Source organism: Nomascus leucogenys, chromosome 5 (genome assembly GCF_006542625.1).
Source record: "Nomascus leucogenys isolate Asia chromosome 5, Asia_NLE_v1, whole genome shotgun sequence".
NCBI lineage: Eukaryota > Metazoa > Chordata > Mammalia > Primates > Hylobatidae > Nomascus > Nomascus leucogenys.
The window spans coordinates 124,296,896-124,313,294 of record NC_044385.1 but is presented as its reverse complement, the minus strand read 5'-3'; the positions used below and the strand labels follow the sequence as shown (position 1 = coordinate 124,313,294).

The following is a 16,399-nucleotide window of genomic DNA, read 5'->3' as shown; positions in this document are numbered from 1 at the left end:
TCTTTTTTTTGTGGTGTAACTACTTCCATAAGACCCAGTTACCAGAGTTGTAAAAATCCATTTTCTTTTTCTTTTTTGAGACAAAGTCTTGCTCTGTCTCCAGGATGGAGTGGAGTGGTGCGATCTCGGAAACCTCCATCTCCCGGGTTCAAGCAATTCTCCTGCCTCAGCCTCCCAAGTAGCTGGGACTACAGGCGCACGCCACCACCCCAGCTAATTTTTTTGTATTTTTAGTAGAGACGGAGTTTCACCATGTGGGCCAAGATGGTTTCAATCTCTTGACCTCATGATCTGCCCACCTCGGCCTCCCAAAGTGCTGGGATCACAGGCATGACCCACTGCACCCGTTCAATTCTTTTCTTTATATTGTGGTATTAAGCATATCAACATTGTTGGTGTAAGAGAAAAAAGATATTTATAAATCAAAGACATTAATTAAAAACCGTGCAACAGCAAACAGGCATATGAAAAGGTGCTCAACATCATTGATCATCAGAGAAATGCAAATCGAAATTATGAGATATCATCTCACCCCAGTTAAAAGGGCTTATATCCAAAAGATAGGCAGTAACAAATGCTTGCATGTGGCAACAAAAAACCCTCATGTACGATCGGCGGGAATGTAAATTAGTACAACCACGATAGAGAACAGTTTGGAGGTTCCTGAAAAAACTAAAAATAGAGCTACCATATGACCCAGCAATCCCACTACCAGGTGTGTATCGAAAAGAAAGGAAAACAGTATGTCAAAGAGATATCTGCACTCCCATGTTTACTGCAGCACCATTCACAACAGCCAAGATTTGGAAGAAACCTAAGTGTCTATCCACAAATGAACGGACAAAGAAAATGGGGTATGTATACACAGTGGATTACTATTCAGCCATAAACAAGGAGATATTGTCATTTGCAACAGCATGACTGGAACTGGAGGTCATTATGTTAAGTCAAATAAGCCAGGCACAGAAAAACAAACTTCACATGTTCTCACTTATTTGTGGGAGCTAAAAATTAAAACAATTGAACTCATGGAGAGAGAGAGCAGAAATGATGTTACCAGAGGCTGGTAAAGGTAGAGGGAATGGGGGTCGTTAATGGGTCCAAAAAAATGAGATAGAATGAATAAGATCTAATATTTGATAGCACAACTGGGTGACTATAGTCAATAATAATTTATTATACTTTAAAAATAATGAAAAGAGTATAATTGGATTGTTTGTAATACAAAGGATAAATACTTAAGGTCACAGATACCCCCCTCCCCGTAACAAGATAAAACCAAACCGAACCTGTACAATGTTAAAATGGATGTGAAAATGATGGTACAAACTCATAGATTTTTAGAAATCTAGTTTACCTGCTGCCTGAGAACAGTGTCCTCTCAGTAGCACCCTTTGCAATCAGATTCTGCCCCTCATACAATTACCTGTTGGGGCTGCATGCTGTGGCTCCCAGCACTTTGAGAGGCCGAAGCGGGTGGATCACCTGAGGTCAGGAGTTCAAGACCTGCCTGGACAACGTGGCAAAACCCTGTCTCTACTAAAAATACAAAAATTAGCCGGGTGTGGTGACGTGCCCCTATAATCCCAGCTACTCGGGAGGCTGAGGCAGAAGAATCACTTGAACCCGGGAGGTGGAGGTTGCAGTGAGCCGAGATCACACCACTGCACTCCAGCCTGGGTGACAAGAGCGAAACTCCATCTCAAAAACAACAAAAAACAATCACCTGTTGGAAGGATACAGAAATAGGGCCTTGGAGACATGGTAGATTCCAGGCAAATCAAAGCATCTCCTTATTTAAAATTGGTAACCCAAGGCAAAGAATTGAGTGTGTCACCTGCCTGGCCAGAGGAAAGGGTGTTTCAGGACAGCCAAGTAGTTGAAGAAAGGTTTTACAGGTTTATCTCCCATAAAGGAAAATTTTGCCTCAAGTATTTGGCAAAAAAATTATAAGTGCCAATGTATAACATAGCAAGAATAATAGATTTAGAAAATCCTCATTCCACAAACTCTAAAAGAAATTATTGACTCCAGCAAGGATTATCATGGGTGAAAAAACCATGTAAGAGATTGGACATTCACATAGGGCAAAGGTAATATGACTTTACCTGGCAATCAGAATGTCACCACCTGAATCCAATAAACAATCTGCAATCATTAATGAAATATGAAGCACACAACATCACTTAGGACAGATTCCAGCCCAAATGTTTAAGTGTATCAGTCAAGCCCTAGGATGAATTTCCTTTCCTCTCCAAACCTCATGTTGAGATTTCACCCTCCGTGCTGGAGGTGGGGCCCAGTGAAAGGTGTTTGGGTTGTCAAGGCAGATCCCTTATGAACAGACTAATGCCCTCCCTTGGGGGTGAGTGAGTTCTCACTCTGTTACTTCCTGTGAGAGCCGGTTGTTACAAAAAGCCTAGCACCTCCCCGTTCCACCCACCTCCTCTCCCACCATGTGAGCTCTGCACATGCCGGCTCCCCTTTGCCTTCTACCATGAGTGGATGCAGCCTGAGGCCCTCACCAGATGCCAATGCACAATCTTGAACTTTTTAGCCATCCAGAATCATGAGCAAAATAAACCTTTTTTCTTTATAAATTACCCTGCCTCGGGTATTCCTTTATAGCAGCATAAAACAGACTATGACTTCCAGTTTTGGAAAAATACAAAGGATAGAGGAACAAGTTAAGCAGCACCACAAGAAAGCTAGCAGGCAAATTCAGAAAGTAGGATACTGTGTAGTATAGCTGGTCCAATTTCTTCAACAAGATGCTCTCATGAGGAAAAGAAAATGAGGGACTAACTTACATAGGCCCAGATGACATATTAACTAGATGCAATATGTGGTCCTAGAGTGGATCTTTTTTTTTATTTGATTAATTGACTGATTGAGACAGAGTCTTGCTCTGTTTTCCAGGCTAGACTATAGTGGTGCAATCACTGCTCACTGCAGCCTCTGGGGGCTCAAGCAATCCGCCTGCCTCAGCCTCCTGAGTAGCTGTGATTACAGGTACACACCACCATGCTCAGCTAATTTTTTAAATTATTTGTAGAGACAGGTCTCCCTGTGTTGCCCAGGCTGGTCTCAAACTGCTAGGTTCAAGAGCTCCTCCTGCTTCAGCCTCCCAAAGTGCTGGGATTACAGGCATGAGCCACTGTGCCCAGCCAATCTTATTTTAGAATAAACAGATATAAAGGACAGTTAGGGGATAAATAGGGAAATGTGAATATGGCCAATGTATTAGATGAGATGAAAAGTACATACGTATGCACAGAAAAATTTAGAAAGGATATCTTACTAATGTGATGGGCAGTGGGAATGCAATGTTTCTACTTTCTTAGTCTTATTCATTTGTCTATTCTAACTTTCTACAATGTATGTTTACTATTATTATAATAATGAAAGGGTATTTTTGATTTTCAAAAGGGCCTTTAACAGTATTAGCCACAGAGGTTTCCATAAGAATTAAATGAGATACATGGAAAACACTATTAGAACAAAAAAATTCAATGAAAGTTGGCAGTTTTTAAAAATAAAAGAATAATCCATTTTAAGTCATTTAGGAAGTTTTATTATTAAGAACTAAAAAACCACAGCAGCAATTGTATAACCAGCAAAAAGCACCCTACAGACTACAGACCTACCAGTGGGCCTTTCTCTGACCTCCCTAAGTTTATTCTTGTTCTCTTGCTCTACCCTTCTGTCTCTCCCCCCAACCCCCTTTCTCTCTCTCTCTCTCTCTCTCTCTCTCTCTCTCTCTGTGTGTGTGTGTGTGTGTGTGTGTGTGTGTGTGTGTGTGTGTGTCTGTGTGTCTGTCTGTCTCTGGAAAGTGAAAGGGAAGAAAAGCAGAGAATATAAAACAATCTAAACCTCATGTGGGAGGAGGGAATACCAACTATTGTGCTGGATTATAGTCACTGTCTTTTGAGCCCAACACTTTGTAGAGCTACAGTTTTTAATTCTAATCGGTTTTTCATTAAATAGGAGGGCTTCATGTTTTAAAATGACATTCTGAATATTTTACCTGTTTTAAAATTACATTCTGAATATTTTACCATTTATCATTTCAAACATGAGGTTCTGTGTTCACAAAGAGGTTTTCAGTGACAAATGCATGGGCAGAGTCTGGCAGGCTCCGGGGAACTTTGGTGACAATCACACATGGGCTGCAAGATGGCATCAGGTTCTGAAAACACACACACTTACTAGGAGGGCACAAGGCTATTTTGAAGGCTGAAGGAAGAACGTGGCTCCCCCTGATTACGTGGACTCTTCCTGTTCCAAGGCCCTTGTAAGATGAGAAGTGGCTTCCTGGGTACTAACTCTGTCCACTTTTCTTACCATGAGCTGTAAGCTGAGCATGCTGGCCGCGATGCTAGCTTTAGAGATTTTGAAACACCTTTAGTACTGTCCACTGAAGCAATTCCAATCAGTCTCACAAGAGCTAGAGGCTAAGTTTTACTTGGTGGGCACTAAATAAAATTAAACCGGTAAACACAAATGAAAACATAAAGCGCTCAAAATGGAATCAAGTTTCCTTAGCAGAAGGGTGGACATGAGGAGAGTGACAATGATTGTGGAGGAGCAGACAGAGGGACTTCACTTCTAGGGACTGCAAGAGTCACACATCACACCCATTTGATGCCTTGCTTTCAATATGAATAATTTATTTCATCTGGAAGACCACCATCTTCCCTCTTTTCTTATTACATATAAGCAATTTATAATTCTCCTGCAGTCTAAGATAACACTTCAGCAGGGTGTGCAGGGCACAGAGCAGCAAGTTCTGATAGGGTCCCCTCACCTATAAGAACACAGGCAAGTAGAAGCTGGATCCAACTGAAGACAGGATGTCCAGAGAGAAGGTGAAGAACAAAGGGTGGCTAAAGTTGGCACAGGAAAATGATACCAAGCCACGCAATAAGAAAAACTGAGATCATCTGGCAGGGTGCGGCGACTCACGCCTGTAATCCCAGCACTTTGGGAGGCCGAGGCAGGCAGATCACGAGGTCAGGAGTTCAAGACCAGCCTGGCCAATATGGTGAAACCCCGTCTCTACTAAAAATACAAAAATTAGCCGGGCGTGGTGGCGGGTGCCTTGTAGTCCCAGCTACTTGGGAGGCTGATGCAGAAGAATCGCTTGAACCCAGGAGGCGGAGGTTGCAGTGAGCCAAGATTGTGCCATTGCACTCCAGCCTGGGCGACAGAGCGAGACTCCATCTCGAAAGAAAGAAAAAAAGAAAAACTGGGATAATCTTTTCCAAAGACCCTCATTCATTGTTTTGAGGCTGCACCCAGCAGTCAGTACGCTTCTCCTTCTAGATGTCTGGGTGCTGCTGTCAATAGGATGGCATTCCACTTGCAGTTCAATAAATAGAAAGGAATCCAGCTTCTTGTTTAACAGCAGAGTGCAATTCAATCTCCTATCTATATCAATGGGAAGCTGAAAGAGCTATTCCTGGAGGCCCAAAGCATTAACTACAGAGCTAGAGTCACTTATGCTCTGCTGAACCACAGGCCAGTTTCTCCGTCTGTCCCACTTCTGTGTATGCGTCCCTCCCCACAAAGCACAGCTGACATGGAGCTTCTCCCAACATCCCCTCATTCACCATCTGCCAAAGAACAGCACCTGAAATCTCAACAGTCAGTCCATTTTTGCTTCTATAGCAATCTGAGACACGAGAGTCCCAACACATCGGCCCCGTGAGGTTCTCTATGCCTTGTACCAAGTGGGGAGTGACAGAGAGATGATTTTAAAAAGTAGGAATTTCAGATCAATTTTATTCAACAATGAGCCAAAAGAACTGTCTCCTTGGAAAAGACTTCTTAAATGTCAGTTCACACTGGGTGCCAGAAAACAAAAACAACAAAAACCTGCTCCGTCCAGCTGAGCTCGTGTAACTTTAGGAATTTGTCAGCACTGACAGAGGAGCTGGCAATGTACCAGGCACATGCGGCTTGATGGTAACAAGCTGTATGGAGTTTCAGAGCAAGGGCCAGAATGGTAGACAACTGCAAACCTCTAGAGACAACAATTCACAAAAACTGAAAAGGTGCAAAACTATTTGCAAAACAGAATTTTTAATGAAAAAAAAAACCAAACAAACAAACAAAAAACAGGGGGGTGGGGGTGAGGGGGAAACAGGATTTGTGCCTCCAACTTCCTGAGCAAGAAAGAGGCCTGGTGATTCACATGAGGAAAAGGCACGCTACTGACGCTACTTATTCCAAACACAACTACATTCCTCCAACAGCCGGACTTGCCCTTAGATTTATTTCAGCACGCAGAGCTCAGGGCAATGCAGTTTCCAACGACAGGAAAACCAGCCCGAGAAACCAAGACACAGCAGCCCCAGTAAAAGGCCGCCCTGTCGTCAGCCAGCCCTCAGTCCTGTGCAGCTCAGCTTAGCAGCGCGGGCTGTCCCTCCTCTGCAGGTAGCTCCCAGAAGGCTGCTGCTTTCTGCCAATTCCGGCTGCCTTTGCCTTCTTCGCTGATTTGAGGATTCTAAGTGGACGTGGGTGATTAGCAGCAACTCATTCAGAAAACACAAAGCAGTGGGAAGTCTTTGTCACTGTCTCCCTGGAGCTACACATTCCTATATCTGATGTCCTTCCTGCTGCTGCTGTGGTCACAGGACATCTAACAGGTATCTCAAACACGGCCAGATTATGTGGCCAGAAACACCCTGACTCTCCACTCCCCAACAGTCCTCCACTTTCCTCCATCCTTTTCTCATTTTAGTAACCCCTAATACCATCTCCCCCGAGTCGCTCAAGTCAAAAATCTAAGTGCCCCCTCTCCCTCCCTCAGAGTCCACCACCACCTCATCACCAAGACAGAGGGACCCTGCTTCTGGTACATGTTCCAAACACAACTACTTGGCCTCCATTTCTACTGCTACCTATTGGTGGCTTCTTTGCCACCATCATGGCATGGATTACTGTGACCACCTCCTCACAGGATGGCCCGGGACTCTCCTTCTCCCCCCAACATCCACATGGCAGCCAATCTTTCAACACTATGTGTGTCAAGCCTCTCTCCCACCTCGCCACGGCGCTCCCAACACTTCCGCCATGCTGGCCCTCCTTTATGTATTTGAATGCTTGGAGCTGATTCCCGCCTTGGGCAGAGTACTGACTGCTCCATCTCTCTGGAAAGCTCTTTCTCAGTAAATGACTGATGGTTCCTTCTCACTTCCTCAAGAGGCATCCCAGACCCACCAGCCTGAAGTCATCACCCAGGCACCTCTATCACATCCTCCTACTTCAATTACCTGAAGAGTTCTTGCCGCTGATATTATCTTGTTTATTTAACCGCTTTGTCTGTTTCCATGAGAGTATTCTTGTCTTTTCATCACTGCATTCCCAATGCCTAGAACAATGCTTGCACACAGGGCACACTTAATAAATATTACTGACTACATCAGTATCTTCATCCCTTTGATCAGTGATGATCAATGATGACCCAAGATACTGTGCTCTGTACTGAGAGGGATGAGGAAGGATGTGATGGCCTCGGTATTAAACAGTCACTGCTTGAACACCATGTATGATAAGAATTAGGCTGGTTAGATTAGTGTCCTCTGAAGGATTCTCTTGAAAGGGAATCATTTTATTTACACATGTTCCTGCCAGCTCTGCCCTCTTTTGGAAAACCATCAGTCTTGCCTCAAATTATAAAATGAGGTTGGGCGCAGTGGCTCAGGCACATAATCCCAGCATTTTGCAGGTGGATCACTTGAGGTCAGGAGTTCGAGACCAGTCTGGCCAACATGGTGAAACCCCGTCTCTACTAAAAATATAAAATTAGCCGGGTGTGGTGGTGGGCACCTGTAGTCCCAGCTACTCAGGAGGCTGAGGCAGGAGAATCGCTTGAATCCGGGAGGCAGAGGTTGCAGTGAGCCAAGATTGCGTCACTGTGCTCCAACCTGGGCGACAGAGAGAGACTCTGTTGCAAAAAAAAAAAAGTATATATAGAATGAGTAGAAGTGATGATGTGATGATGGTGATAATGACGATGGTGATGATGATGGTGACGACAATGAAAACAGTGATGGTGATGATGACAAAGGTGGTGATGACAGTCACCATTTACAGTGTCCCTACTGGATCCCAGCTACTCTAGTATAATGCTGCTTATCCTCAAAACCACTCTGGCCAAGGGAGCATTAGAGTCCACACTGTAATAGGGGAATTAATGGCAACACAAAGGGAGAAAGTAACTGGCCCGTCACAGCAAGTGGCAGGATGGTGGCCGAAGCTAGGTCTGACTCAACGCCTGGACTTCTTCCACTCGGTCACACTTTGAAAAGAACTGACCTCCAGTTCCTGCCAAATCTACCACCCATGGCAGCGGCAAAGATAAACTCTGAGTTGACATGTTGGTTTCACAGAAGAGATTCACATCCAAAACAGTCCATGATGTGACATATAAGATGGAAAATATGATATTAACAGAGTATAAGCCCAGGATTCACTTCATATCACAACCTTCAAGAAACCAGGTTTTAGGGAAAACGGTACTTCCCTCCCATTTTTGTAAGCAGGGCTGGGAAAGAGGAAGGTTAAACTGTTCAGCACAGAACAGATGCTGGTCAAGTAAACATTATGAAAATGTTTGTGTCATCAATTGAGAACATTCATTTTCTCTTTTCCTCTGTACTCTGTAGCAAAAAATACACAGTTTCCAAACCACTAACCTTGTGAGTTCTTCTTGGAGTTGTGTGTGGTCAGGCGGAAAGAATTTCACCACAAACTTAACAACAACATGCTTTGGCCCTAAAGAAGAAGAAAAAAAGAAGTAAAGCATTTACTGATTTGTGTTTCAAATGCCATTAAAGAAAAAGACTTTACAAATACAAATAATGCATTTCATTCCAAGCTGCCAAGAGCATATCTGCCATTTTCCAAGTCACTTAACAACTGGTCAAGTTCAGCTACTAATTCACACTTCCATTAAAAACGGAAAGAGAGATCCATTTTTAAAAAATACTATGACAAAAGTACTACATAGAGGTATTAAACGTTTTCTCTGGAGACTTAAATTTTACCTAGGTTTTTTAAAATAAAGTCATTTGTCTTCCAAAATGTATCTAATTGGCTAGTTTTGCCCAAATAATGAAAACGTACATCAGTTATGCAATTCATTATATTTAACTATTTATAAGGTACAGTTGCTAATGTGTTCATCAAATATGTTTTCAGCCTCTAGGTGCTCTTCTGAGCTCTGGGGAAAACACACACCAGACGTGGCCCTGGCTTTGTCTCAGCCAGCCAAGGCCTTTATAAGTATCTTATAAACCGTCTTACCAATGAGTTTAGACAAAATCAGGAAGTAGATAGGGAGTGAGGGGAGGGAGAGATTGAATAAGATGAATAACTTTTCAGAAATAAAAAAAAAAAGAAAAAAAACAGGACAAAAAGATTATAAAATAATAATCTGTGGCCACGCGCAGTATCTCCCACCTGTAATGCCAGCAATTTGGGAGGCTGAGGTGGGCAGACCACCTGTGGCCAGGAGTTTGAAACCAGCCTAGCCAAGATGGCAAAACCCTATCTGTACTAAAAATACAAAAATTAGCCAGGCATGGTGGTGGGCGCCTGTAATCCCAGCTACTCAGGGGGCTGAGGCATGAGACTCATCTGAACCCAGGAAGTAGAGATGGCAGTGAGCTGAGATCGTGCCACTGCACTCCAGCCTGGGGTGACAGAGCAAGACTCCATCTCAATCATCATCATCATCATCATCATCATCATCATCATTATCATCTGTGATTTGGGTTGGGGTTTTTTTGTTTTGATGTGTAAGCTACAATATAAGCCATCTTAAAAGGTCTGCCATTTGGAATAATAGCAATACATTTATGTTCTATGAAATATAACGTACTATAATGAAATCCAAATTTTAGCTGTAGTATTACAAAAGCAGAAAAATGTCTGTTTTACTTTCCACGATCATATACAAATACTAATTATGTATTATAACTTCTGTGATCACATATTCAAGTTTAAAAAAAGCAAAAATGACATACAATAAAGATGTTGACAATATGTACAAAATTGGGAGAAAAAAACAAGGCATGAAAATTAAACTCTTACATGTCACTTCTGGAGCACAAAGTAACAGTAGCAAAATGAGGAAGACGAGAAGGCTGCGCCACTTATTCTCTGCAATTTTCACTGAGTGGCTACTCAGAGCCTTAGAAAACTTAAAACTAGGAAGATGCTAGCACTCAATGCCAAGTGACAGCTTTGTCACACATGGCCTGTCACAGCATATGGAGGAGACAGCTACACTAATGCTTCAGCTCTGACCCAACCACAGTCAACTCTGTCTTCGGGTCTGCGCCAAAGATATAACTTCCCACTGTTAGCAGTTCCCTTCGTGCAGGGCACAAATGTCGATCTTCTAGGCTCTATGCTACCTGGGCCCATGAGGCTGCGGGGCTTCTCTTCACCCCCAACACTAGTCGTTGCCTGCCAGCCATGCTCAGGACACCCAGCAAATATTAAATGATGGCCATTTCATTGTCAGTATAAGTAACTGCTTAATTGAAATTGTAGATGATCAACATCAATTTCAACTGCACACGGGCCACACAGAAATTGTGCTGCGTGTTTATTACATCCACATAAATTGCTGTAAGTGGCCCAGTGGGGTTTCTTAATCAGACATACAAACGATCCCAAAGGTATTGTAAGCTTCATGCTCAACTAAAAGGATACAGTATTCTCAGACTTTTGTCCAGACTCTGACTACATTGAAGGACCATTTGGGATGACATTGGGACCACAGCTTGATGCTGAATTTTAACTCAAAGCATAGAGAGGGGAAGACACAAGGAGAGAGAAAAAGCAAGCATTCTTTTTCTTTGTTCCTCCCCTACACATTCCTTAATCTTTTCTTTCCAACACACAGTCTAAATGCATACATGCCAAGCTCCCTTCAGGGCTCTGCTTGCTACTCAGAAACACAAACACACACACACACACAACACACACAACACACAACACACACACACACACTTTCCGCCACTCTTTTTCCCAAACAATACTTGCATTCTGATTTCACAGGCTTTGAAGAGGAAGGACCAAAAACCTAAAAACAATTTTATGAATAAACGGCTCCACCTCTTCCTTTTGAAAGTGACAGAAAGGAACAATGGCATAGACAAGACAAGCTCAATTATTCTGGGGTTTAAGATAATAGCAGGCTTTAGTTGCTAATCAAAACGATATTTTATTTTCCAAGCTCGGTTTTGATTATCAAACTGTTACACATTAAAACTGCAGAAGACACACATTTTAATAGTACATGGATTAGTGGATGATGAAAAAGCAATTATGGGGTAGAAGAATTAGTGTTTCTAGTGCTTCATGCCACAGGGCAAGAGATGTCTAGACATGAAACTGTCTGGCTTCAGATTTCACATCACTATTAAACATATGGTATATACTTACTTCTAATCTGTTTCACAATGGGTTTTAGGAGATCCAGCCACACCTAGAAGGGAAAAAAGAACAGATTGACACCTAAGTTCTCAATGAAACAGTGCAAGTATTTTGAGATTTTGTTTAAAGCTCTTTAAAATCAAAATATTTTTGAAGATATGAGGCCGTCTGTTCCATTTTTCTCCAGAATGCCATATCTTACATTGTCTACCACTTTTATAGAACAGATCCTAATTTGCTGATATTATCCCTGAGCTTGAAAATTAAAATTGCTCCTAGACTCAGATACACATGGTTAACTAAGAATTTTTCTATTCTCATTTATACATTTATCATATTGACCTATTTGGAAAATATTAATGCATGATTTCAATAGTGACTACTAGCTGAGTGAAATACGTACATTCCTTATTGAAACAGAACACACAGATGTGTGAGTGTCTAGAACAGCACATCTTTGAGGGATGCAGAAAGGGAATGAATATTTACAGAACACCGCCTCTGCACCACGCACTACCTATAAGCTACTGACCTCTCCAGACAAAGCCAGAGGGATCCTTGTTACCCAGGAGTGACATCTGAGACTTGCAGAGGCTAATTTGCCCCAGGTCCCTCAGCTAGAGAGTGACACTGGTAGGACTGAAATCCGATCTAACTTCAAAGTCCAGACTCTTTTTCACACATCTGCCTCTTGGCACACAGTCTGGGTAGCAAAATTTTCAAGGAAGAGAGAAACCTGCTGCCCTTATTAATAAAATGTAAGTTGACCATCCCATTTCATGTATTTTTTTCTTTAAAATCCCCCTTGAATTTCTAGTCATTTGAAAGGGTTCCACAGAAGCTCGTATTTGCATATATGACAAAACTAAGTTAATGTGCTTAATAGAAAGAGGGTTTTATAAGTAAATATGAAAACAAGAAACAGCCCTTTAGAAAACCATGCTGAGAACCACAGATAAGTTACAAAGAGAAAATGCCAACAGCTAACAGAAAATTGTTGACGTTCAGGAGTAATTTGCACTAGAAATGCAAATTAAAACAATTAAATACCATTTCCACCCATTAAATTTCCATCTAGATATGGCTGTACACACACTTGCTTGCATGTTTATATTTTATAATAGCCAAAGTTGGCCAGGGTTCAGGGAAGCAGGCACCATCTTACTCTACTGATAGATATATGGATTAGTACAACTTTTCTGGAGACTTATTAGAGAATCAGGACCTAAGCCCTAAAAAGTATTACCCAGCCATTTCACTTTTGGAAATTATGAATTTCTGCACACACAAGGAATACTAATTGCAGCGTTTTTATAATTGTAAACATTTTTACAGTAACCTAAGTAGAACAATGTACATCGACATGACACATTACCATGCAGGCATTAAAAATCTAAAGACGGGCCAGGTGCGGTGGCCAACACCTGTAATCCCAGCACTTTGGGAGGCCGAGGCAGATGGATCTCGAGGTCAGGAGTTCGAGACCACCCTAGCCAACATGGTGAAACCCCATCTGCACCACAAATATAAAAATTAGCTGGGCACAGTGGTGGGCACCTGTAATCCCAGCTACTTGGGAGGCTGAGGCAGGAGAATCACTTGAACCCGAGAGATGGAAGTTGCAGTGAGCCAAGATCGCGCCACTGCACTCTAGCCTGGGGGACAGAGCAAGACTCCATCTCGAAAAAAGAAATAAATAAATAAATTCAAAAGACAAGAGTCACAGGAGAGCCTAGACCTTTATTGAGATTTCCATGGCAGGGCAAGGCAGGGTACCCAGTTTAGGACTGGCTCGTTGGAATAATTTTGGCAGTCTCTTAATTACAGGAGCGGTCTGGAGTTGCCTGTTACCAGGCGCTGAGATGATTCAGGCAGAGGAATACTGCTCCCAGGGATGGGCAGGTCAGATAAGGGAGGCAGCCCTGGGTTGGTTTCTTTGTATATCAAAGGTGGGTCCCCCAAGCTGGGCCCTGCTAGCTCTCAGAATTGGCTAGCACTGGGAGCCGCAGTCTCTTCTTAGCCAGAAAGGTATTTTAAGATGTCAAAACACCACAATATGCAGAAAATTCTATATATGTGCAATACACACGGAAGGGGCAGAGGTAGGGAGCAAGCTTCCCTGAAAATGACCCTGTGCTAAGATCTGAAAGGGAAGAAAGACAAGCAGAATCTATGAAGACAGACAGTAAAAACCCTAGTCCTGATGCTCGGATGATCACCATGGCTGCAGAGCAGGGCTGGTGGGTCAGGAAGAGGCCTGGCCCCGCTGAGGCCACATTCAGATGCTTTGTCCTTATCCTAAGAGCAATGGGAAGGATCTACCCCATGGGGAGGACATAATTAGATTTGCATTTTTAAAAGATGAGTCTGGCAGCGTGAGAGCAGGTTAGAAGGAGCAAGAATGGATGCAGGTTGAGCTGTTGGCAATTGTCTAGGCAAGACAGGACGGTATTTTGGACCAGAATGGCAGAAGTAGAGTTTGAGAAAGTAGATGGATTCAAGAACAATTGAAGAGGTAAAAAGCAGTGGAATGCACTGATGGATATGACACCCAAGGAAGGAAGGTGACAATAACCGGAATGACACTGAGATTTCTGCAGCAGGCATATGGGCAGACACTGGTGCCATCTCCAGAGATAGAGAGCACTGCAGGATGACTGGGGCTGAGAGGTTCTAGCCATGTTAATTTTCTGAGGTGCCCTTGGATCATACAGGAAGAGACAGTATACAACAATGACACACATTCATCTGGAGCTCAGAGGAGAAGCCTGGGCAAGACAGCTCACATTTAAAAGTCGCCACCACCCTGACTCCACGAAGGATAAGATGGCCAGCGTAGAGTCTAAAGAATTAAAATGCATGAGCATTGGCCAGTATGTCCACCATGGACAGCCAGGTAGGAGCAGAGGCAGCATGAAGTAAAGGAAGGAGAGAAGTGTGTCATGGACATCATGGGATGACAGTGTCCCCAAAGGAAGAATACTGAGAACTGTCTCAAACTCACACTAGTCCTTCATTCAGTGATTCAGCAGGTCACTTGACCCAGGGATGGGTCTGAATGTCTGGTGCACGGGGAAGAGGATGAATGGCTTCATCAAGAAACTTGGCTGTGAAGCAAGAGGCAACAGAATGGGGGGTAGCTGGCTGGGGAATCAGGTAAGGGTATTGTTCATTTGCTTGTTTTGTTGTTTGAGGCAGCGTCTCACTGTCACCCAGACTGGAGTGCAGTGGCGCAGCCTCAACTTCCCAGGCTCAGGCAATCCTCCCATCTCAGCTTCCTGGGTAGCTGGGACTACAGGCGCAGGCCACCATGCCTGGCTAACTTTCATATTTTTTGTAGAGACAGGGTTTTGCCATGTTGCCCAGGCTGGTCTCGAAATCCTGGGCTCAAGCAATCCACCTGCCTCGGCCTCCCAAAGTGCTGGGATTACAGGCATGAGCCACAGTGCCCAGCCCATTTACTTGTTTTTAATTGGAATGACCTGCGTGTATTTAAGAAAGGGAGGGGTTAAAAATAGGGGCAAGAGGCGATGACCGATGTCCAAAGAGACCTGAGATGATGCGAACACAGAGCTGTGAAACCCAGGACACTGGCTTAGGATGGAAACAACAGCTGTGAGAGGGATAGGGGCAGGCTAATGACAGATCGAACGAGGTTCATCTTTCTGTGTTAGGAAAATAAGAAAATTCCTCTCTGATGCCTTCTGTTACCCTTGTAAAATCAGAGAGCTGGAGGATACAGGAGAGTGGAGAAGTTTCCAAATAGCCATGCTGCTTGAGAGGGTGACTTAACCAGAGAGCCCACTGGGAGCCTGCTGTCCCGGCCATTAAACTCTCTTGCCACTGCCAGCGTGGCCACAGAACCAGCCTAAACTTCTGCAAACTCCCCAGCACCAATCAATGACACTTTGGCAGTACAGTTGCCTATTTTATGAATTGTTTTTAAACATCTCTCCTCTGTTTCTGGCATTTCTGTGGAAAGCATCAAACACAAGCGCCGATTTGAGCCAAGGGAACATGTGGTTTTTTAAACACGTGGGGCTGGGAGCGCAAGATGGACCTGGGTAATTCAGTGTGTTCAGCAGCTCCGCAGTGGGAACACTGCAAGGCACCGATCACACCCCAACCCAATCAGGCTGGGTGAGGACGCATTGCCTGTGAGGACCTATCTGTTTCCCAGCTAGATTGCAGAGCTGAGGGAGAAGGTCTGGGGCACACTGGACTTAAAACATTAGAAATGGACGAGCTGGGAGCAGCAAAAAGAAAAAAAGAGGTTGCCACTCAACTGCAGTGAAAGCACTGGCCTTTGCTATGCAGGGAGGGTCACAGGGAGGCGAGTGGAGATGGATTAGGTCATCCTGGGCTAGTCACTTTTTCCCGCATCCTAAGCACACAGAAACCAATTACCGATGAGTTAAAAGGTAACAAAAACACCATAAGCTTTCTCTAGAGGGTCACATTTGTTATGATCTCTTTAACCCCAAACCCCTACCCCTTCAACCAAACCGTAGCCCCTGTTCTCACTGAAATCCATGCCGTTAATCTCTTGAACACACTCACACATCCACATGGCCTGACTGGAAAGGCATCTGGCTGAAATGAATGGACCTCTAGAGAAATCTCATTCCCCATCAGTAGGATTCAAAGATGCACCTGCTTACTGAATCCAGGAGCCTCTGCTCCTGGATTTATTTGTTTGCTGAGGCTGCCATAACGAAGTACCACAGACTGGAGAGCCTAAACTACAGAAATTTATTCCCCACCATTCTGGAGGCTGCAGGTGCCAGCAGCTGTGAGTTCTCCTAGAGCCCCCATCCCTGGCTTCTGGACGGCTGCCACCTCGCGGCATCCTTGCCTGGTCTTTCCCCTGTGTGAGCATTTCCAGTGTCTGTGTCCAAGTGGCCTCTTTTAAGGAGTAGGGCCTACATACACCAAGGGCCTCGTT

At 43.8% G+C, this 16,399-nt stretch overlaps 1 protein-coding gene across 3 annotated transcripts in view; it reads right to left on the bottom strand.

Annotated features, from left to right (window-relative positions):
- The window catches only part of FARP1 (FERM, ARH/RhoGEF and pleckstrin domain protein 1), a 312,172-nt gene that overhangs the window by 71,855 nt on the left and 223,918 nt on the right, over positions 1–16,399 (bottom strand). For all 3 annotated transcript variants that reach the window (XM_030813589.1, XM_030813590.1, XM_030813588.1), the window contains exons 4-5: positions 11,464–11,506; positions 8,703–8,781 (exon numbers count right to left, since the gene is read on the bottom strand). In XM_030813589.1, coding sequence (XP_030669449.1) covers positions 8,703–8,781; positions 11,464–11,506 — 122 coding nt within the window. The remainder of the gene's footprint in view (positions 1–8,702; positions 8,782–11,463; positions 11,507–16,399) is intronic.